At 43.7% G+C, this 22,500-nt stretch overlaps 4 protein-coding genes across 5 annotated transcripts in view; 2 read left to right on the top strand and 2 right to left on the bottom strand.

Moving 5' to 3' along the window:
* Window positions 1–9,451, bottom strand: part of LOC106815730 (serine/threonine-protein kinase ULK3-like) — a 24,146-nt gene extending 14,695 nt beyond the window's left edge. The window contains exons 1-13 of the mRNA XM_014820234.1: window positions 9,350–9,451; window positions 8,687–8,827; window positions 8,275–8,395; window positions 7,641–7,762; window positions 6,747–6,873; window positions 6,384–6,466; window positions 6,094–6,249; window positions 5,573–5,678; window positions 4,750–4,790; window positions 3,918–4,029; window positions 3,533–3,600; window positions 2,685–2,801; window positions 1,481–1,601 (exon numbers count right to left, since the gene is read on the bottom strand). Coding sequence (XP_014675720.1) covers window positions 1,481–1,601; window positions 2,685–2,801; window positions 3,533–3,600; window positions 3,918–4,029; window positions 4,750–4,790; window positions 5,573–5,678; window positions 6,094–6,249; window positions 6,384–6,466; window positions 6,747–6,873; window positions 7,641–7,762; window positions 8,275–8,395; window positions 8,687–8,827; window positions 9,350–9,451 — 1,417 coding nt within the window. The remainder of the gene's footprint in view (window positions 1–1,480; window positions 1,602–2,684; window positions 2,802–3,532; window positions 3,601–3,917; window positions 4,030–4,749; window positions 4,791–5,572; window positions 5,679–6,093; window positions 6,250–6,383; window positions 6,467–6,746; window positions 6,874–7,640; window positions 7,763–8,274; window positions 8,396–8,686; window positions 8,828–9,349) is intronic.
* Window positions 9,452–9,617: 166 nt separating this feature from the next.
* On the top strand, window positions 9,618–12,610 carry LOC106815729 (F-box/WD repeat-containing protein 5-like). Its single transcript, XM_014820233.1, has 2 exons — window positions 9,618–9,751; window positions 10,681–12,610. Coding segments are annotated over exons 1-2 (1,932 nt in total). The 5' UTR covers window positions 9,618–9,749.
* A 1,803-nt stretch (window positions 12,611–14,413) lies between these two features.
* On the bottom strand, window positions 14,414–21,317 carry LOC106815733. 2 transcript variants are annotated; one of them, XM_014820238.1, is made up of 8 exons: window positions 21,257–21,317; window positions 19,677–19,811; window positions 19,195–19,303; window positions 18,761–18,836; window positions 18,162–18,284; window positions 17,438–17,617; window positions 16,512–16,598; window positions 14,414–16,204 (listed from the first exon to the last, which is right to left on the bottom strand). In XM_014820238.1, the coding sequence occupies exons 2-8, from the start codon at window positions 19,795–19,797 to the stop codon at window positions 15,164–15,166; spliced, it is 1,737 nt and encodes a 578-aa protein (XP_014675724.1). In that variant the 5' UTR covers window positions 19,798–19,811; window positions 21,257–21,317; the 3' UTR covers window positions 14,414–15,163. The 2 variants fall into 2 exon arrangements, with proteins under 2 accessions (XP_014675724.1, XP_014675725.1); XM_014820239.1 differs by having other exon boundaries at window positions 19,677–19,807; window positions 21,257–21,312.
* A 40-nt stretch (window positions 21,318–21,357) lies between these two features.
* LOC106815731 (SET and MYND domain-containing protein 5-like) overlaps window positions 21,358–22,500 on the top strand; it is a gene marked incomplete in the record, with an annotated part of 9,818 nt that continues 8,675 nt past the window's right edge. Inside the window, 3 exon segments of the mRNA XM_014820235.1 lie at window positions 21,358–21,429; window positions 21,716–21,964; window positions 22,104–22,226. Coding sequence (XP_014675721.1) covers window positions 21,382–21,429; window positions 21,716–21,964; window positions 22,104–22,226 — 420 coding nt within the window.

Raw genomic sequence — 22,500 nt, 5'->3', positions numbered from 1 at the left:
AATGTTTATAAACAATAACACCCACGCGGCGCGCTACTGTATCAGTTTACGTCACTCGATTGCAAATGTACATTCTGATTTCGCCGCGCGGCGTCCAAACTTTCGACGAAGATGGCAGGCAGAGGTAAGGCAGACGCATTTCGATGACGCAGACGGAGTTCATATTAGCCCGACCAGGCTGTGCGACGGATTGTCTATACAGGGTATTCTAACCCTAGCAATACCGTTTCTTGGAGCTAAGTTCATATATGATTTAAGGCGCATAAACGTTGTTCAAGTAAGTTTGCATGCAGAATTTCACTGTAAAATTTAAGTCTACACGATCACACAAGTACCATCAAACACAGTTCGCAGCTTTGTTAACAGTCAACAAATCCATGTTTAACCTCCTCTTGAGGGTCAAAAGGTTATCAGACACTTACTTTTCGCACGTCAGTGGAAAGCACATTTCATGGTCCTTTCAATAAAGCCATAAAAATGGTAGATCACCGCTGAAACAAAAATGTTTTTCAATCGCTCCGTCAGACCATGTCCTCAGAAAATGTCTAAAATCTGCCCTGTGCCCCATTGACCTTTGACCTGTGACCTCCAATTTCGGCCACAGTGATGGCTTTCCTACCATGATGCTATACATCGACTATCACGAGCCTAGATCGAGCCGTTTAGATTTGTGCCTGCAATTCTGCATTTTCCTCCCTATACCTTAAGTTAAGGAGGGAATGTTCCCCCTTCTTTTACACCTCTTGACCTTTGACCTTTGACCCTCACCTTCGACATCCCAACTCGTTTTCGGATTACCCCCCCACGTCCCGACTTTCGAATCCGTACGTCGAGCCGTTTAGGTTTGTGCCCAACTGTTGACGGACGCACGGACGCACGGCCGGACGCACGGCTGGACGGACGCACGCTCATGCGATTCTACAAGAGCTAATAAAAGTACACCATCACACTTCTAGAACCATTAGTACATGTATAATGTCCTAGACAAACCAATTTGCAGATCACCTCATGAAAACTGCAGAAACTTATAATACCAACATATCAGGATCGAGTGACTAAAAACGACTTTGATTTTATCCACTCCTGAACATTTCAACATTAGATGTATATCTTCATCTAACCTTGATGATATTAGGAGTAGATGATATACCACCGTTTCACTTACGGACTGAAGGGGGGGGGACAACGTTGTCTCTGTTAATGCTGTGAAAATGCAGTGCATACGTGAATGTCTCACAAGACACAAGACATGTCTCAAGACACAAGACACAAGACACAAGACACAAGACACAAGACACAAGACATTTGCACAAGACATGTCTCAGTCTACAGGGAAACCTCTGTCTACAGACACGTCTACAGAAACATGTCTCTGATACTCTGTATAGGTTTCACAAACGCATCCAATGGGTCTCAAGTAAATATCTCACGTTCGCCTCTCTCAGAGTTACCTCGGCCTTGCAATGGCTTCGCTACTTACTTGCAAACAGAGCTTCGGCATCCACCGATGCCGACGTTTCCATGACGCCCTTCTGGATCTCCATCTTTCGCAGCTGCAGGAACGTCTTTATGCTCTCGGCTCGCCGCATCCAGTGTTCGACCTGCCCGGCGCGATCGGTTACATTAAGTGCTGTGTCGACGCGAGAATTGTCTTGCGTCGGTCGAAATAACAAGCTTAAAGCTGCACAATGCGCATCCAAACGCTAATTTCTCCAGTACTAGACTAGCAAATACTTCGTGTCATGCATAATCACACTACCTTATGACAAAATAAACTCTAGTTCCTCCCATTTCACTGCGCGTTGTCTTATAAAAGGTATTTGAAAATACCTCCAATGTTGTTAAAATTCTCCGATGTTGTTGACAGTTTCCCCAAGCAACCGTGCAGCGGTGCTGCGGTACAGCGGTACGGGTGTAGCAAAGATAAAAACATGTGACGTCATCTCACCACTTCGAGGCTAAATTGTTTTGCAAACAGTCGGCGTTTGCGCCAGAATGCCAGTTTTCTCACCTCTTTCTTGTGGGTTTTAAGCAAACGCGCAGTGAAATGGGAGGAACTAGAGTTTATTTTGTCATAAGGTAGTGTGAGTATGAATGACACGAAGTATTTGCTAATCTATTACTGGAGAAATTAGCGTTTGGATACGCATTGTGCGGCTTTAATTTGGGAAGTTCGACTGGTTTCGATTAAATGCATGGCGCGAATTATCACGTTTTAATTTTATGCATGTCATTTTTGTTTGTGCGTTATTTTGTTGTTTTACGTTTTCGCGGATTTTGTGCGTTTAGTTTTTTTCTTTGTAAACTTTCGACAACTATCAACGGGTTTATCTGATATTTCTTGGTAAACTTACGGCAACTTTGACAGGTTTATATCGTATTTCGGGTACAAAAATATCCATACGCCGAGTGTGATAAAGAAAGTAGCCATTATTACTATGTTTACTACAACCAATGTTATGATTAATAACATAGCATTGTAACCCATACCATGTTTCTGTCAACAGTCTCTGAGAAAAACTTAATGTTAAGACAAATACTGAGACTAATTTGGTTTCTGACACTCGGACCCCTAGCCTTTATAACTACAACCATTATTATTACTAATATTATTATTATTATTATTATTAGGGTAATATGAGCTTCTCGATATCTCAGTCTGCTGCGTTGGTGCGAGTACTCACGAAGTAGCGTAGCACCTCCACCTCTCGGCCGCGAGCATGCTGCGTGAGGAGGGGAAGGACCGCACCCAGAGCCATCTCGTACTTCTCCAACGCTTCCTCGAACTTCTCGTGCTTGTCCTACACCCCGCACGACCCGCGCAGTTAGTAAAGCGAGAGATCGGAGTATAGCACGAGGCAAGCTGTATACACGCATGGATATGGAACGCTTTTTTTTTTACATGTAAGAGGCAGAAGAAATTTCGAGATACGGTACAGACAAGCGTTGGAAGTCGGCGTGGACAACGCAAAGTTAAACCCCTGACGTCTGCTCTCTGTATGGCAAAGACTGATGTGATTTCGAATAAGTCGGAATGAAAACGTGTTCAATTTCGTCAAACGAAAGTTATGGCGTCTGATCGAATCAGTAAATATAAAGTTGTATTGATTAAGAATTTCCGCTTCTGTGCAATCTGATGAATTGTACTGTGTGTTACTGGAATACCTAGTTTGAGAGCCACATGATATGATGAGTTAAACTTTAACCCCTGTCAAATAAGGACTGTAAAAATATCTGTTGTTCCGAAAGCCTGAATGAATATCTTCATAGAAATCTGTGAGAATTTCGGATCATATTTAAACAACTGTATAAACTGGGCATCCGCATAGAAACGATATGAGGATTCCATTTCTGCAAAATTCGGGTGTATCTTGCATGAAAGCTTCTCTAGATGGCGCCACAATGCAAGCCTGCTTGAGTGAAATAGTTATATGTCTCCTAATATGTAATATAACAATATTTAAATCTCCTCGTACACATTTTGATATATATATATATATATATAGGCTAGATAATTGCACTTGATTCTTACCAAATAAGCAGCAATGTCCACAACCTTCAGAGCTGCAGCTAACTTGTCACTCTGTACAGACAGCTCATCTGAAATATGCACAAAATTTGTATATATTGTAGATATATTGTAATTTGTATATATTTAATTGACCCTAAATATAATACAAAATTTTCACATTCACAGCTCAACGTCAGTAACGTATTCTCGATCCGCCACCAAAAATTCAAGTAGCTCCATTTCCACTGGAAATTATTAGTGTATTCTAAGCGTAATTCCAGTGGAAATTTACTAACATGTATAATCATCTCTACAAAACACGCTCTTTTACCCACATTCTCGACGATCCTTATCAAATAATTATTGTTGTTTTAGACAGCTATGAGATATTGAAAACTCTGCATACCGAGTTCATTTCTAGTTGGTACTTGACTGTTGCTTGCCACTTCTGTAGAGGACTGTCCCTGGGGTGCCAGCAAGCATTTCAGCTCTTCTGCTCTGTTCACATACTCCCGCACCTGTACGACACAAACGTCAATCATTCTACTTCGGTACAGGTTAATTAATGATAACATATTAAATTTGTAATAAATTCAATTATATAAGGTATGAACTTATTTTCAAGATTATCTTAATGGCGTCTTCGAGAAGACGAGTCAGACAGGCCACACCCTCGGTAGAGGTTTAATTCGGGCCCGGATCATCAAAACTAGGATGATGATGATGATGATGATGATGATTATCATACAGATAATAAGGGGTCATTGTCGTATCAGGTACTACATATATGTACCCGAGGTACATATATGTATACACAAAGTGTACCAGACTTGTACTACAGAAGTGTACCCTAACCTTAACCCTAACCCTAAACATACCACATATAAAAATATAATCATAATACTAAACAATCTAAAACTACCTCGGGTACATATATGTTGTACCTGATATGACAACGACCCTTTGTGCGATAATAAGGGGTGAATATGATGACAATTTTGTATATTCACCCCTGATAATAGCTGATGTGTAATAAAGTACTACAACTGCCAAAAGCTGTTACTAACACGTTACTGCTAAAGTAAAGATTGACTCAAATACAAACTATCATGATAATATCTCATATTTCTACGACAGACGTGCTGCATATTAACATACGTTTAATAGCGTTGCAGATATTATGATATTAGATGTCATGAGGTTATAGAATTATGAATCACTGCTGCCCTAAGCATTACCTTCATCCTAATGGCATCCTTCTTTTGCTTACTTATTTCAGCTAAAGAGAGAAAATAAACATCAGCTCACCATATATAAATAGAAAAACTGATTGACAGGATGAAAGAAAAGCGATAATTGGTTGGAAGGTCACGAAGGTGTCAAATTTGCAACTACACCATGCACGCCCACTGTGGCAATATGATGCCTATTTCATACAGGACTGTTTTTTTAATTATTATAATAAGTAATAGATCATGTTTAATATTCAAGCGATGTAATCAGTACAAGTGTTTCAATACATAAATTTCTCTCTCCAAACATCTAAAAAGCGAAGTTGCCAAGTCAATCAAAGAAGTATAAATTGAATTCTTATTCTTACAATTTTCCAGCATACCCTAACCATGACTCAGAGCTGCTCCAGATAGCTAAGGATATTTCTGGAAACAGACAGTCTACTCAACATCAGTTCTCCCCTCGAATTGTCGGGCAATAAATCAATAATGCTCATAGGGTCTATGCCCCCCAGGGTACTGCCGGAACGTACCCTGGGTACGGTCCGGTATACTGGAACGTACCCTGGTAACTATCTAGCTGATATGGTTAGGGTTAGGGTTAGGGTTAGGGTTAGGGTTGGGTTAGTGTTAGGGTTAGGGTGAGAGAGTAGGCATAGGCGACTCCCTAGACTCTTTAGTGAAGTAGGCGAGGTACGGTCCGGTATATTAGATAGTAGTATTTAGTACCAGGGTACGTTCCGGTATACCGGACCATACCCAGGGTATGTTCCGGCAGTACTCTAGGGGACATAGACCCTCTCAGCATCAATAACCTTAGGGTCACTACCTTGTATCGCTGGCACAAAATAGTCGAGTGATTGACAGTAGAGTTTCACAGCTTTCTCCACCTCCCCCTGCTGATCCTGCTTCACTGCCTTAGTGACTAGTTTGATCTGGAAGCAAGGGTGAAACAGAAATTAACTTTAAAAGTGATCAACATTGATTAATGACTTACCACGAAAGTGATTCAAGATTGTAGCAGGGTAAGTGGCTACCTCTACAAGATCAAGTTCATCGATAATTCGGTAATAATTATCTGTATTTATACCAGCACTCCAGTAATTCTCTTACTATATACCCAATTACTACAGCTACGGCATCTGTAAGAAAATGCAATTTTCAAAGAGTAAAACAAAAGGGGCTTAGCTTATCATAACTATTAATTTAGTTATCCGGTCAATTAAAATAGTTACCCACAAACTGTTTACCGTTTAAAACGCTGCACGACAAAAAAACAACGCGGTGTCAAACAAACAGTAAGCACTATGGCAGAAATGCCCGGGACACGAGTAAAGAGATTTAACCTACAGCTTTTGGCAGGCAGTCGGACGAGGGCATGTGCTCAAGGTCAATGAACGGATGATTGAAGAAGTCTTCGTAGCTGATCCGCTGATGTGGATCCCGCTGTAGCAGCCTAATGAGCAGATCTCTACACTCTGCAGAAATCTCAACGCCAAACGGCAGCTGAGCCAAACGTGGGTAGAATCTTCTGTTAATCTTTCAGATTCAACGTTCCTTCCTTTTTTCTGCCGTGTCTTACGTATCTAATATCGAAACTCCATGAAGTTATTTCGTATTCTAGCCATCAACGTACTCACTTCGATCGGACTTGGATCTTTTATCTTCTCGGCTAACTCCACCCATGACTTTGAGGCATAGGGAGCTCTCCCAAACAGCGCTTCTGCAGCAGGAAAATTCGTATGTATCTTATGATTAAATTTACTTCAATAATGTGCATTAGCAGAATATATATATATATATACATTTTATAGCCTGATGAAGAGAGATACTCTTGAAAGATTGCTAATTGAAATGTAACACTTTATTCTATTTTTCTACATTTATTTTCATATATATATATATATATATATATATATGTCATATATATAATCTCATATACGCACACATATATATTATTTATGGTATTTTATTATGGTCGGTATGGCTAACTGGTAATGTACCAAACAGGATGACTCCCACCGACCACAGGTCAACGCTGGCGTCGTATTTGTGCTGAAGGAGCATCTCGGGGGCCATGTAGAGCGGGGAGCCGCGCAGCGACTCCCCTACGCTCGAAGTCTCCAGCCACTGTGCAGCGAGACACACACGTACGTAAACCAAAAAAGACGCAGGCACGCATGACATACACAACCTGTTAGTTACCAGTTTGCTCATGCTGGACAGGCAATGGCATAAGTACACAGACACAGATTCAGATGTACGTAAACTGATACAGATACAGAAATGCACAACATAGGTAAGCCGTAAGGTAATCCGTTAGTTTACAGCTTTCTCATGGTGGCAAGGTAAGGACATAGGTCTACTTACACAGATACAGAAACACACGAGGCAGGCGATGTGTCACTTACCAGCTTGCTAATGCTGGCAAGGCAATGACATACGTACACAGACACAGACACAGATACGGAAATGCATAACGTAGGCAATCTGTTAGTTACCAGCTTGGTCGTGCCGGCAAGGCAAGGACACACGTACACAGACACATATACACACACACGCATGGCTCAGGCAATCCATTAGTTACCAGCTTCCTCAAGCTGGCAAGGCAAGGACATACGTAAATATCTAAAGGCACACGATCACACACGCGTAGTGGCATTTTTGGACATACTTATAAGCCTGCATTCACTATGTGCGGGGAATTTTATCAGGGTTGGCCGAGTGTAAAGTTGTAAATAAAGTCCAATCTAACTGCTTTTTCTTGCTTTTAAGATATTCGCACACATACACAGAGGAGTATCTGTCAATTTCCAACATGAACCTATTCAAAACACCAGCTGAAAGACACTGCAATCACTGCCAAGGGTAACCACAGGTGAGCTTCCTTCACGCACCTGTGCAAACCCAAAGTCGGCTAGCTTGAGGATGGGATCTTGGCGAGACTTCAGTAATATATTCTGAGGCTTCAGGTCCATGTGAGCAATATTCTTTACCCTCAGAAACTGGAGTGCCTTGGCTGGAATCCATGTAATGGCGTAGCGTCCACATAAAAAAATAAATAAATAAATAATCGAATAATATAAATATAAATTTTTGTTAAAGTATTATAACATGGTGACGGATGGAGTGAACACAATGGTGTGATTTCCCAGAAGTTACATCCCATATAACCCTAAATACTATCAATGCAAGACTTTCCTGAATATATGTGGCTTGCAGATGTGTTCTTGAATGCACCATGGTTTCCTGATGCATATTGATAGCAATGCTAAGCCATCAAGAGCGTACTGTATACGCAATATTTTTCGCGTACAGATATTTCCGCGAATTCAGACTTGGCGGACAATTTCGCGAGTGGTTAATTTCGCGGTGGGTGAATTATGAAATATTCTGATTATTCAGTATTATTCGGTATGAATTATTCGCGTGTTGTTATTTTCGCGGTCGGGGACGCGTTCGCAAAATTCGCCAAAATTAAACCACCGCGAAATATACAGCTTATACACTATTACAGTATTCCACTCTTACCTAGCTGCTGCAGAAATCGCTTAGCAAGCTTTTCCGATAGACATCTTGACAGCTTGATGAAGGCAGACAGGTCACCTCCACTGCAATACTCCATGATGAGAAATATGTGCTTGTCATCCCACTGTAATATATGCTGAACATTACTACATTATCATACTAGCATATCAAGTTCAAAAAACATTTCTAAAACTTTTTTGCGGTGTTGGCAGTGGTGGACCAATAGAACTTTGTAAAAAAAATGTTCCTGACATTGCTATTGATTATAATAGATTGTTATTCTGATAGACGTACGTCTTATTGGGAGGAAATAATACCAGATAATATAATACTCATAGAAATATTACATTTTAAATGTCGAATAAGAGGCGATTCCTACACATTCTACTACTAAGCAGGATATACTGTGTCTTGCCTGGAAGTCCTTGAGCTTCACTATATACTCATGCTCGATCTTTTTCAGTATTGCGATCTCGGTGAGTAGGTTATCGGTTGATGTCTTCGTTAGGCTGCTCTTCCGCACACATTTTATGGCAACAACCTCGCGTGTCTGCCCCTACACAGAATGACGAAGCATACGATTCGCAATATCATTAGCAGAATAAACTTGTGTTTGTGGATCCAGATGAAACTTTACTGAATATCTAAATCATGAATTGCTGCAAATAATAACTAACATCCATCTTCATATAATAAATGCCTACTTTCTCGTTTTTACACATATCACTGTTCACACATCATACTCTGCTTCTTTTTTTTACCAAAAGTGAAAAGAAATAAATCAAAGTCATTGCAGTTTTTTGCAGTAGAGTTGTTTTTCTGCTGCAATCCGCAATGTTGATCTGCCTATTTCATCAGTTTTGTTTCTCACCGTCTTCTTAGGCCCCCTCGACTTTGAAGACTTTTCATTATGAGGACTGAAACTTCATTATTCAATAATTCATATAATTATTCTGACTGACAATGTCACAACTACGTCACAAGTAATGCCTAGGCTAATGTAATGGCTAATGCCAGAAATGGTCTACATGCAACTAGGTAAAATACCAGTTTACACTATTTACTACAAAACACTAACCACTCTATACGCTTTGTACACTGTAGCATAGGTACCACTTCCGAGTTTTTCAGTAAGAACAAAACCCGGCACTTTAGGTGGAGGCAAAACATTCGTACTCATCTTCAGCCATTTGTTTACAAGGTCTAACTTTACCCTATAACAAAAATATTTTAGGTACGACTACACCTCATAGACGAGGCGCGCCTTTGCATCAGGGTACGCACCGGAAAGACTGTGCTCTTGTCAGAGGTCAAAATGTAAACAGAATTTACCGAAATAGATTTAGTTGTTGCGTTGTGCTTTTACGCTTACTATTTACATGATTATGTCAAATACTAACACTTAAGTTTGCCGATTGTTTTCAGATTTCCACTGTAACGTGGTCAGGCAGTGGACGAAGGCGCATGAGTACTTACACATGTACGTAACTTGATTTTCGATCCATGACCATAAATGATATTGATAATGTCAATGATAATCATGATGACATTGTAATTTGTGGCGCTGTTGAGTCAATTGAGTGTTGTAATCACAGCCCCAATCTCAGGCACTTGGGACAGAGTCAGTAAAAACTGAAAATAGTATTGAACGCACATTCACAAATACTACCGTACCTCTCAATTACAGTTCCACTGTTGTGTCACTGTATATCAACTTTCCTTCATAAAAACTAACGCCGAACGCTCCTGCACTTGCCGCTGCGAGTGTGCTGTGTCGCCATTATAATGATAATATTAATATATATATATATCAGAGATATATTATAGATCCGAACCTAAATTTTACTTTAACCGCCAACCGCCATGTTTCCACTGCGCATGCGTTTCGATCGGAACGCGGAAAACCCGAAACGACATAACATACCATAGCGTTGCAACTCGCGTTGGCGCGAGCATAAATAAGCATCATATACTCTTATATATATAAATATTAAAACATTGAAAACCAGGAAACATCAATCTACAACAACTTAATAATTATCATTGCGAAGATATGTACTTGCCTTGTGTTTAGGCCTACGCACTGTGAAAATCAGGTCCATTGCCGATTTTAGTCGCACCGGACATGGCGGCTGTCTGGTTGTTTTCATCCAATTCATCTCAGAAAATACGGCATAACTCAATAAATAAGTAGCGCCCAATTACCGCGAGCAAGCCAGAGGTTTATAGATTCGTTTGAGCTATTACATGTGACTCTAGCTGTGGCGATGTTTGGATACCGAGCCAACTACAAGTTTTTATGGGCAAGAATTTGAAACGGTCTTCTAACCCTAGCAAAGACCGTTTCTTGGAGCTAGGTAACAATGTAACTGGTCTAAAGTTTACGAGCCGTATTGCGTATAATTGCAGGGGCGTTCACCGCTCGAACAGCGAAACGATGGCGACCGGAAAAGTCGTCGACGAGGTCTTCGCCGACTGGACTTACACGCCGCCGCCGCCGCCGGCAAGCACCAGAACATCCGACGGCGACCGATGGCAGTACCTCACCGATGACGTACTGATGCAGATATTCAAGCACCTCTGCGCGAGAGACCTTCTCCGCTGCGGCGCCACGTGTCGCCACTGGCTGCGCGTCGCGTACGACGAACTCCTCTGGAAGGACCTACTCTACCGCAACTGGAAGATCGACCGCGGCGTCGCCATGGCGCCGGGGAAAACGTCGTGGCTGAGTGAGTACCGGCGGCTGCGCTACCACGCGCCGGCGGTCGAATCGGAGGTCCTTCGCGCGCACACCGATCAAGTCCTTCACGTGACGTTCTCGCGGGACGGCCGCCGATTCGCGACCTGCTCCAAGGACGGCTTCGTGAAGCTGTGGGACGCGACGCCGCCCCCCGCTCGCGTCCGCCACAGCCGCGACATGAAGGCCTACTGCTGGAAGTACACGCAGTTCTCGCAGTTCAACGACGCTGACACGAAGCTCCTCGTCTCCGGCGTTCACTTCGGCTCGCACAGCACGTCGGGCGAGATCGCCGTGTTTTCGGTCGCCGACGGCGACGACTTCGAGCTGCAGTGCCGCGTCATCAACCGTCCGTACGACATCTTCGGAGCGTGGTTCAACGACGAGTACCTGCTCTCGGGGAACCTGCACTGGCTCGGCCACGTCGCGTCCTGCTCGGCCCTGTGGCTGAACCGCGCATCGCAGGCACCCGAGTCGGAGTGGGAGTGCGTCGTCAAGCGACTCTACAAGTTCTTCAACGTCAACGCGAGCTCGATACGCACCATCATGGTCGCCACGCCGCCGGAGATGGACGAAAGCGTGACGGCGGAGCGGGAGGAGGAGGAGGAGGGGATGTCCGTCGCGGAGGCTGCCGCGCGGACGGCCGTCGTCGAGGGCGGGCCGCGACGGCGCCCCCTGGCGGAGGACGCGGCGGCGAGCGAGGCCGAGGTACGGGAGGACCAGATGAGCGACACGATCGAGTACGACTCTGATTACCGGCTCGCAGAGAGCGCCGGCGTCGCCGCGGCGACGGGCGATGCGGAGGGTGTTGCCGCGGCGACGGGCAATGTGGAGGACGCGGACATGCCGCCGGCGCTCGACGCTCGCGACAAGATCCTGATCTTCACGACGGGTTCGGAGACGTACACGCCGCACCAGGTCGGCTTCAAGCTGCTGCGCGGCGTGCGCATGGGCAAGACGCACGCGTGCAGCGTCTCCGAGCGAGGCGTGCGCCTGCTACCGAACGACGGCGACGAGCACGGTCGCCACGACGACCGCGTCTTCGACGACGTCGACCGCCTCGTCGACCTGCACGGACACATCATCGGCATGGCGCTGTCGCCCGACCACCGCTTCCTTTACGTGAACGTGCGCCGCTGGCCCGAGGGCTACGTCGTCGAAAACCCGCTCGATCCGCCGCCGATCGCGCAGGAGATCGACATCAGCGTGATCGACCTGCGCACGCTGCGTCGCGTCGGAACGACGCACCGCGCGCACAAGGCGTACACGCCGAACAACGAGTGCTTCTTCATCTTCCTCGACGTGTGCGGAGAGTTCGTCGCGAGCGGGGCGGAGAATCGCTGCGGCTACGCGTGGGACCGGCACTACGGCGTCTGCGTCGGCCGCTTCCCGCACACCGACGTCGTGAACTGCGTCGCGTTCAGCCCCGCGGACAGCGAGGTGCTGCTGACGGCTAGCGACGACGCGCTCGTGAAGGTGTGGCGCTCGCGCAATCGCCAGCGCGAGGTGCAAGAGGAGGCGGCAGCGCGGGGAGAGGGGGAGGAGGCACGGGGGGAGGAGGGAGAGTCGTTGGTAGTGCGGGAGGGTGAAGATACCCATTAGTGGAGTGTAAGGAGGAGGAGGCGGCGGCACGGGGAGGAGGGAGAGTCGTTAGTAGTGCGGGAGGGTGAAGATACCCATTAGTGGAGTGTAAGGAGGAGGAGGCGGCGGCGCGCGGGGGAGGGAGGAGGGAGAGGTGGTAGTGCGGGAGGGTGAAGATACCCATTAGTGGAGGGAGCACCGAGATGCGAGACTTCTGGTAGCGGAGTGTAGGTGCGAGAGGCAGAGGAGGAGGCGCAGGGCGAGGGGGAGGAGGGAGAGCCGAGACGTGAGGCTCCCGTTAGCGGGGAGTTTAGGTGAGAGAGGCGGCCGTCTGCGGAGAAATCAGCGGAAGTGCGAGGGGAGGAGGAGCCGCGGCGGCGCAGGAGATGGAGGGAGGAGGAGGCGAGGGTGGGAGGGTCGTTAGCGCAGGAAGGCGAAGATGCCCGTTAGAGTAGTGAGTGTAGGTGCGTGAGGCAGTGACGGCGGTGCGCGATCGCGGAGGGTGGGTAGTGCTGCGATGTGAGATGCCCACTAGCGTAGTGTAGGCACGTGTTTGCTCTCTGCCGTTGCACACGCACGCATGCTGACGTGGACGAGCGTTTAACGTAGCCGTTGAGATTCTTTTCCTCTGATAGGCTGATAGTATCAAAAGCGTATAAAGAAGGTATCTTTATTTATACGCTCTTTATAGTATCTATCACATCATATATGCAATCACTGTATCATACCAACAACATACATGCCCGTATCTAATGTCATCCTGTGTGAGCACGCACGTATACATGCATACGTGTATACGCATGCATAAACATGCAACCAGGACTGACATAATATAGCCAGGACTGAATAATAATAGAGATAACAGAATAGAATATAATAGAATATAATCTGTTATTATTCACTCCTGATATAGATAGATCCACGTAACCTCACTGTCGCCGAGTTTACTCTGGGATATTTACCTCTGATGCTATATATATATGATGTTCGTATAGGGAATTAAATAGGTACATGGCTGTATCAAAGTTAACATGTGCATACTCATTGCTTTTGATACGAGTGCAAAGGAGGTACTTGAAAACCTTTGGTGTATCGTATGTTTGAACACATCTGTACATAGTTGAGCATCATTGCGCATAGATGCAAGTTCTCGTTTTAAACCATCTTCCTGTCAGTTTGCCAAAGAATACTGAATACAGTGAGTGTGGTAATAGCTATACATACGTTTTGCTGTGATAACTTATGTAAGTTAAAAATACCGAGCGATATTTTATAGGTTGGATTGTATAAATCGGTCCCCACTGCTTGTACATATATATACGTACTGTTTTGACCGCAACAATTGCGCGTCGTTTAGGATTATAACAGGAGCGAATATAAAACAAATTTGTTTTTATTCACTCCTGATGATATATGCATAGATAGATAGCGTTAGCATCTCGCTCAAATGAATAGTACTGGGGTAACACCATGTGCTGCACTGGTGGCCTGTCACAGTGCAATCGGCTGTTAATATGGGAGTATGAACGTGTGGGTGTTAAAGGTCAAATGCATTACGTCACCTGTCTACATACAAATAGAAACCAACCAATGCACGTCTTCAGAGAACGATTTATTTATAATTATATCAGAGGTAGGATGATAAGGAATTATCATTATTTCTGTTTGTTAGAGCCCCACAAATCATTTCAAAAATCTTCCTTGCTGACAAAATTTCACAAACTGTGCGCCACCATGCACCGTGTAAAGATGCAAGGTAAAACGGCAAGCGTCCCATCTGTTCAGGAGTCTATCAATATAGACTATATTGATAGACTCCTGATCTGTTGTGGCTAACGTTGTTTCCACACAGAAACAATTAAAGAGCTTAATCATAAAAATGTGAGATTTTGGGCCATTAACAGAGATAATGATTTCTCATTGGTGTGTTAACACTGCTTCACCCTTTCCCTGCCACGAATGTTTCGAAGCATCTAGGTTTTAACAGACTCCTAATATTGGGGTATAGTCATAATATTGAGACATGACAGGCAGGTACACAGATGGGTTTGTTTACAGGGTCGCTGTGTTGTATGCAGTTCTAAACTTCTGCACATAAATCGCCACGCAAACTGTTTTGTTGTTCCCAGTGTATAAACGACAGTTTGCTATAACCGAGCGATCGAATGATTGGTGTTGCATATTAAAATAAATGTTTACACTGTTACTAAAACACTGCGTATGTTACTCTTGCATTGGTTCTCACCTTGATTATTGTATAATATAGCTAAGAACAATCGACAAATTATATGCAAATCTTAAACATACAGTCATGTATGTTAGAGTATGTCAAGTATGTCACCTGTGTTAGCACTAGCCTCTATATAACAGAGACCTGCCTTTAAAGGACACTGTTCGCACTTCCCTTGAACGACAGTTACACAGCGAAACCACCTCTATAGAACAGACACCTGTCTGTAAAGGCCATTTTTGGCATTTTCCTTTGCTTGACCCTTATAAACAGGTTTGACGGTACACGATATGTAGAAATGGCGCACGTGATCCTCTGTAAGAGATCGTAACGCGTTGATCACGTTATTTCGGCGCGGCACCAACCTCAGAGTCCGTCACCTCCGAATCCTCGGTCGAAAACTCCAACACCAAGTTGAGGGTTTCCTCTTCGTCCTCGACAGTGTCCACGTTTCTCACGGCACCTCCTTGCCGCGTGCCTCCCTCGCTTTCCATTGTCATCGCAGAAGCAGCAGGGTCAGCACTACCTGCTGTTACTTCTACCGCAGCAGCACTGAGAACGGCTCCTTCTTCTTCTTCTTCTTCGTCTTCTTCCATGTAGTCGTTAAAGTCGCTGCTCGTTTGCGCAGCCGATTTCCATTTGTTTTCAGCACAGTTTGCGTTGTTTACTTCCATCGCAGCAGCACTGAGAGCAGCTACTCCTTCTCCTGCAGCCACTGCTACTCCAGCGTCCGTGCGGCCGCTACCGTCGTTACCCGTCCGTCCAGCGTCCGCTTCTGCCGCGCGGACGTCCGGTGAGGCGACGCGGGGAGCGTCAGCCGATGGTGGCCGATCGTCGCTGGCCAGGTCGCGACCCGACTCGACCTCGGCATCGCCGCTCTCGCGATCTAACGCGCGTTTCGCGTCGTCGGCCGCGTCTGGAATCGGCGCGGGTCCGCGCGCCTCCTCGTGGCAACCCTCGCTAACGTCCGTGTCTCCGTCAGGGGGCAGCACCGTCGGCCGCGGCGCGACGTCCGCTGAACCACTTTCCGTTTCGGAGAGCCGCGCCGACGCAGCTTCCGGAGCCGGAGTCTCCGCGGCGGCTTCGTCCGTTTCCATGGCGTCGCACATCATCTGCAGCATCTCATCCTCGTTCAGCATTCGGTCGTCGTCGTCGGCAACGGCGGCGCGATTGTCGTTCCGCTCGTTTGTCTCGCCAGGTGGCGCTTCCCGGAGCGGGGGAGAGGCGGAGCTGCTGGGAACGTCTTTATCCGCGGCGTCGGTCGTTGGTCGATCGTGCAGCGAGCGATCGAAGGTGGCGCGTTCACCGTGGCTCCTCGCCTGCCTTTTCTCCATTGCTCTTCTTTTGTTCGCCTCGATTCTGCTCAGCTGTTCGCTGCTCAGCGCCTGTCGTAGAGATAAAACTTGTTTATTAAAATTAAAAATTAAAAATTATTTATTCGTGTCTTGGTGGAAATATACCACGAAAAAACACGAAATAACATCAAATGTAATACTGGAATCGTAGATATTGTGAACTTCCGTGGCACCAACTGGATATGAGCATACTCCCAAAACTATATTATTATTGCAAATAAAGCTGACATTATGTAATGATGCATTAATATTTCAATAAAAGCGACAAACATGTATTAACTTTCCGTTTTAAAAACAATTAAAGGTCAGGAATCTATTAATAACTTGAACTACCTACCATGGTGTCAGTCAACACAGCTCGATTTTCAGGAGAAGCAAAGAATGCTGCAGTCTCGCTTTCTATACTGCTCTCACCATGATGATGCTGGAAAATGTTAAATTGACTACGTCACGAATTTTCTATGGTGTATATTTGTAAAAAAATTTGTTGCCATTTTTTACATTAAAAGCAAGTACTAACGAGACTAAATATATCGTCAAATTCTTACCTGCTAAGATTGTTACTCAACTAGTTAAAAATCCAAAAAAGCTGAACGATTTAATATTATATGATCCTGACATTAATTGCTTGCTATGGGCTATGTAGGAGTCACGAGTGTATGTTTACATCGAACAATATAGTAAATCGGAAGTATAATGCAGCAATTTAACCATAAAAAGTAATGTAACACACAGAATAAACAGAATTACTTGCATTTTTTGAAAAACTGGAAATATTTGTTTAATTTTTTATTATTTACGGTGACGTAATCACTTTAACAACCATGTAAACTGAATAAAGAACCTCGCTAAATCCAAGTTAAGTTAAGTGCAAGTCTCATTTTCACTGGAAAATTTGCTCTCACAGTTATAGCCGTCCGTGGACCCATATATATATATTCCGAAACATGAAATAGCACTAGGAGGTTTGGTTGTGACCTCGATGCCAATTAGAATTTTCACAAAGGGCCACTAGATGGCAGCATATGATTATATTTTTGTATTATGTGTGTGCATGCGTTCGTGCATGCGTGAGTGTTCACGCTATAAGCAATACAGCTTCCTTAAAGTAGAAGCAATATCCTGCCTGACAGCTGTCAGAGCATTACCAAACTTAAGTAAAATTAATTAACATTACTAAAATTTAATTAAAATGAAATAAATTAAATTCTTTACTTAAATTTTCATCATCACTCAAAACTGAACGCTATTCGTGAATCTCACCTGCTGTCGTTTGTCTGCGACTAGCTCGTCGAATTCCTCTTCTTCGTCCATGATCTCGATCTCGTCGCGTGGAGGAGGAGGGCTGCTCGCAGCTTCCCCATCCCTTTCCTCATCCTCACCGCGCAGCACAAAGTCGTCGTCCAGTATCGGCATGTCCATGCGGATCTTCGACAGGCAAACCTGCACAACGGGAGCCGACGGAGATGGTGATACTAGAGCGATCACGACATTCGACGTCCGAGAGTAGAGCTTTTATTCTTTTTTTGTTTTGTTTAAGTTTGTAAGGCGATGAGAGCGTCGCTTCCAGTTTGATCAGATATTCTAGGGCACACAACTTTTTAAATACTTGCTCTTTCTCAATGCTTTACGTGTGAGACAGCGAAGGACCTGTGCACAACACGGAATTTATGGAAAGGGCACACGGAGACACACTGGGTAGAGCCGGTGGTTTACTACAGTGGACATCCTCCAATTTCCAGGAGCACCTTTAGAAAATAATGAGGGCAACCACGGTACTTGATCTCTGTGCCATGGTGAAATTCAAGCGCTAATAAGGAAAAAGTGCCCACGATTTTCGATAGTAGCTATAGACAGTATCATTACGATAGCAAATATTCGATAAGCATGTTTACGATATATATACATTATAAATATATGATAGCATTCGATAGCAGCTGTCGACAGTATCAAATGTTACGAGCTCGTGACGCAAATCAAGTCGCACCTGCACTGCTTTCTTTTTTCCGAGTGTCTCCAGCCTTTGTAGAAACTCATCGAACGGCATCTTCGGGAATAGTCGATGACCCCAGTGCTCCAGGCTTAGCATCAGTTTATTTAGATCGTCCACCTGTTAACAGGCAGCAAGCATAATGACGGCACTGACCGACGATGCATTCGTACCACCAAGTTTAAAGATGAAATCCGTCCGTAGCCGCAATACGTCATTCGTTTTCTTAACGATGGATCGTATCATTTACTCATTTATATTGCAATTAAACCTTGTCGGCAGAATCTCTATGTTCAATGTGGCAAAACCACGAAATGCTGTAACCATCAAAGAATGGTAAGTTTAAGACACGCCGATGTCGCAAGGCATAATATAGGTGAGTAAGAGCTCCAGTAAAGAACACCATGACTCAATCTGAATTAAACATAGATCTTGAAATGTCATTGGATTTAAATGCATGATATATAATATATATCATTTATTTAAATCCAATGACATTATACTATATATTATATAGTGTATAATGCAATTTTGAGATAAAGCCAAAATGTTTTTTGATGCAACAGCTTCGACAACTGATCTAATCGCTCACTTACCTCGTGACCCTTTCCTTTAAATTGCACATTTTTGAAAAGGTCAGTTAAAATTGGCAGCCCCCTGTCTCCGCATAACCTGAATTGAATAGAAAATGCAACTACATGATCGATAAAAACTAGAGGGTGGATTACGAAGGCAAACAAGCACAATAGGATTCAAATTGACAAATCTTATATATGCATCTATCACGTCTCTCATCTTCCCATCTTTGATATATAAATGTAGAATAATCATGTATAATACATATAATATAATAATGTATATTACATAATAACATATTATGGACTTATGTACCATCAGAGGACCAAGAGTATAAGAAAAGAAGAAGATAATAATGTACAATGATACATGTATAACGTGATAATTGTGTACTATATATAATATATGATAGTATACTAAGATTTGATGATATCTATGCAGATATCAGACGTACCGTGTTGGATCCAGCTTTGGTTGGGGTCTCAGTGTGCGCCTCACCTTTTTCTCATCAGCTTTGTTATCCATGTCTGGTGGCATAACACCATCATCACTAACTGCGCCATCTAAGTAAATGAACACAAACACACAATGTACATACACAAATATGGAAATTATAATTTATTAATTTTGTAATGTGAGAAATAGTTTCAAAGTTGCAGCAGGTGAATAACGAAATACTGCAGACAATGCAAGTGATATGTGAAGAAAACACACTCAAATACACAGGTTGTTTGCTCGTGCTGCCTATTTACCTTTGAATTTATTTCAATCACATTAATTGAAAATTAAGGCAAATTCCTTTACTTTCTAATTTCAAACTGAAGTAGGATTCGTTTCGCTTATTACTTCACAGGTTCGATTGCGAGACTGCATCTCAGACCCTTGCTTCCTCAAATATCGTGAGTACACCAAAAATTCAGTGACGATGAACAATACCTTGTTGTACTCGAATATCTCCTTGATCCATGTCTCCATTTAGCTGTGCAGTAGCAACAATATCATCTCCAATGTCATCACCAAAGAGGTCGTCCATTTCAAGGTCGATTGACTGCATCATTTTGCTCCGTCTTCCTTAAAATAAGTATAACGACGAACAGTCTGCGAAATTAACCACTGGCCCGGTATCCGAGGCCAGTAAATTTTCCGTGGGGCCAATGAAACTGGTAAATGAACAAGCCCGATGGGCAAGTGGGAAAAAAATGGAGTAAATGGTCTATTTTAATGATATTTCAGCTTCTTTATGTGACGATCAGTCCGAGAATTTACCAAAATTAATGATATTTTGTATGAAAATTTACCGATAAGGCATCATATTCCCGATCTTAAGTAGGGGAAGTAAATAACTAGTCAACACCATGCGTGTTTGCCACCGCTAGAGCTATAGTCGGAATAGCTCTAGTACTATAGTCGGAACAACTTCCGGTTTCCGGTTCTGGTTTGCAACGTGGCCTTGAACGTGTTGGCCAAGTTACTGTTCGAAGTCGAAATGAGCTTTCTGATGATGATGAGTACGATGGCAGTGACAATGAGATGGGGAAGAGGAAAGTGAATACTTTTTTGTTCAATTTCATGAAAGAATAAATCTCTAAGAATACGTACACCAAAGGCAAAGAGTTCTGTTTTTCTTTTCATAATATGATGATCATTGATTCGGGCCTGTAAAACCTAGTGTGGGCCAGTGAATTCTACATTTCACTGACACAGGCCCCCTGGGCCAATGAGGGTGGAAGTTTTTCATGCAGACTGTGTGAAGGTGTGAAATGAAGCTAGCGTACAACGAATTTCGCGATCACGCTTTCCTACCTGCTCTCTTATTCATGTTGTTTGTGCACATGGCGGGCGTGCGATGTACAGGTTGGTCGCCGGGCAGACATTACTCCCAACCTCGACTCCGTTACTCCAACCTAACCCTAATTAAATTTAATTAACACTAATACATTTAATTAAAAAAAAAAAATCACCTCTCGCAGGTTAACGCAAGGCGCGATACCAGAGATTTCATATGGCCGGTGCAGGGAGTAATGACTATAATGTCTCCCTTGTGTAAAAATCGCGATGTACTTGTGTTAATTGCAAGTGAGCATTTGACCGGCATTTACAGGTGATTATAGGCGAAATAGAGTAGAGAAACATTAAGACTTTGGTAGTAAATACATTTCGTGTTTATTTCCCTTTTTTTATTTTATTGAGACGTTCCAAGTGCCTGTGCCTGTGGCTGTGCCTGTGGTCCTAAACCGACCAGGCTCTCCGACTAGTTACACGGCGGAGGACGTATCGGCGTCCTCTCGCCACGTAGTGTTAAGCGAGATGGGAACTTGTGGCTACTGTGGTCCCTACTTGGTCCCTACCTGCTACCAATGTACCATAATTGAAACGTTCCAACTCCAAAGTTCCGTGTACTAACCGCGTTCGCACGGCTAAAGTATATAGCACTAGAGTTATAGCTAGTATTTAGTAAGTAAATATACAACTATATTTTATGAATACATTAAATAAACATTAGTATTATTACTAACCAACTAGTAGTAGTAAAATGTCTTTTTAAGTGTTGTCACTTGTCAGAGAATTTCCCGCGTTATACTGTGGCGACATCTGTCAGCTGTAAAAAGACGGGGAACCAGTCTATACAGACGGAACAAATATGGCAGCCCCCAATAAATGTTTCGAAGTCCGTGTCTTGCCCGATAAGGTGATTATTTACGTTTTTCAGTTAAGCCTCTGAGTTTACAGCAGTCATACACGATTCCATTTTGTATAGGGAGCTAAGATACCTTGTTACAGTAATGTGATTGAGTAGGAACATTTCTGCTAGGAATAAATACAGTCAGTACCCGTCTCAGTGCGTGCATGTTATAACTTGTTCAGTTGTTGTTGACAATGTTGTGATGGCCAGTGTGAGAGTTTAGAATGATATCAATCTAATTAATTATCATTTTCCTTCTTTTACATCAAAATAATGCATCGCTTTTCTGCAGGGTCGCTGTCTGTTTGCTACCCATGACATACGCGAGGGCGAACATATATTTGAAGAGGAACCTATCGCGAGTTGTCAGTTTTTGTGGAATGCATTCTATCAGTATCGAGCGTGTGACCACTGCATGAAGCCTTTAGAAACGGCTGAACAGAACGCACGACGTTTAACAGCGAACCCAGAGCTAACAGTGCCTCATGCCGACATTTGTACAGTGGAAACAGCTAAGCACGTTGCGTGTCAACGTTGCCAGGTAGGCAGGTACATGCAGTATGTCACACACTTATATTTGAATTCATGGCAATATTAAACATATAAAATAGGCAGTTTCAACGCGAATTTAATTCATTGCTGAGACATGGATTAACTGAAATGTTAACTAACTGTTACAGGTACAATACTGTTCGAAAGAATGCAAAGAGAAAGCATGGAGGTTGTATCACCGTATACTCTGCAAAATAGAATCAGTTGATGATCCATCCCATCCTCTCATAGTGCTGAAGGAATCATGGAGGCAAGTTTTGTCCCTTCCCCCCCCCCCACACACACACACAACATGAACAGTAAATTAATTATGGCAATTCCTCTCGATGCTTAAATGCCAAATTTATTTGTATAAAATTGGCGAAACAGTAGAGAATCCATGCTCTGTCACAGATATGTACCCTTTATAGTTCCCAACTCTATTCCCAACTCTCCCTTTTTTCCTATACCTCCCCCTTTCTTTCTTTCTATATTTCTCCTGTCTCTCTCTCTCTCTCTCTCTCTCTCTCTCTACGATCTCGCACG

This window comes from Priapulus caudatus, unplaced genomic scaffold (genome assembly GCF_000485595.1).
Source record: "Priapulus caudatus unplaced genomic scaffold, Priapulus_caudatus-5.0.1 Scaffold1188, whole genome shotgun sequence".
NCBI lineage: Eukaryota > Metazoa > Priapulida > Priapulimorpha > Priapulimorphida > Priapulidae > Priapulus > Priapulus caudatus.
This window is presented reverse-complemented; position numbering and strand designations above follow the sequence as displayed.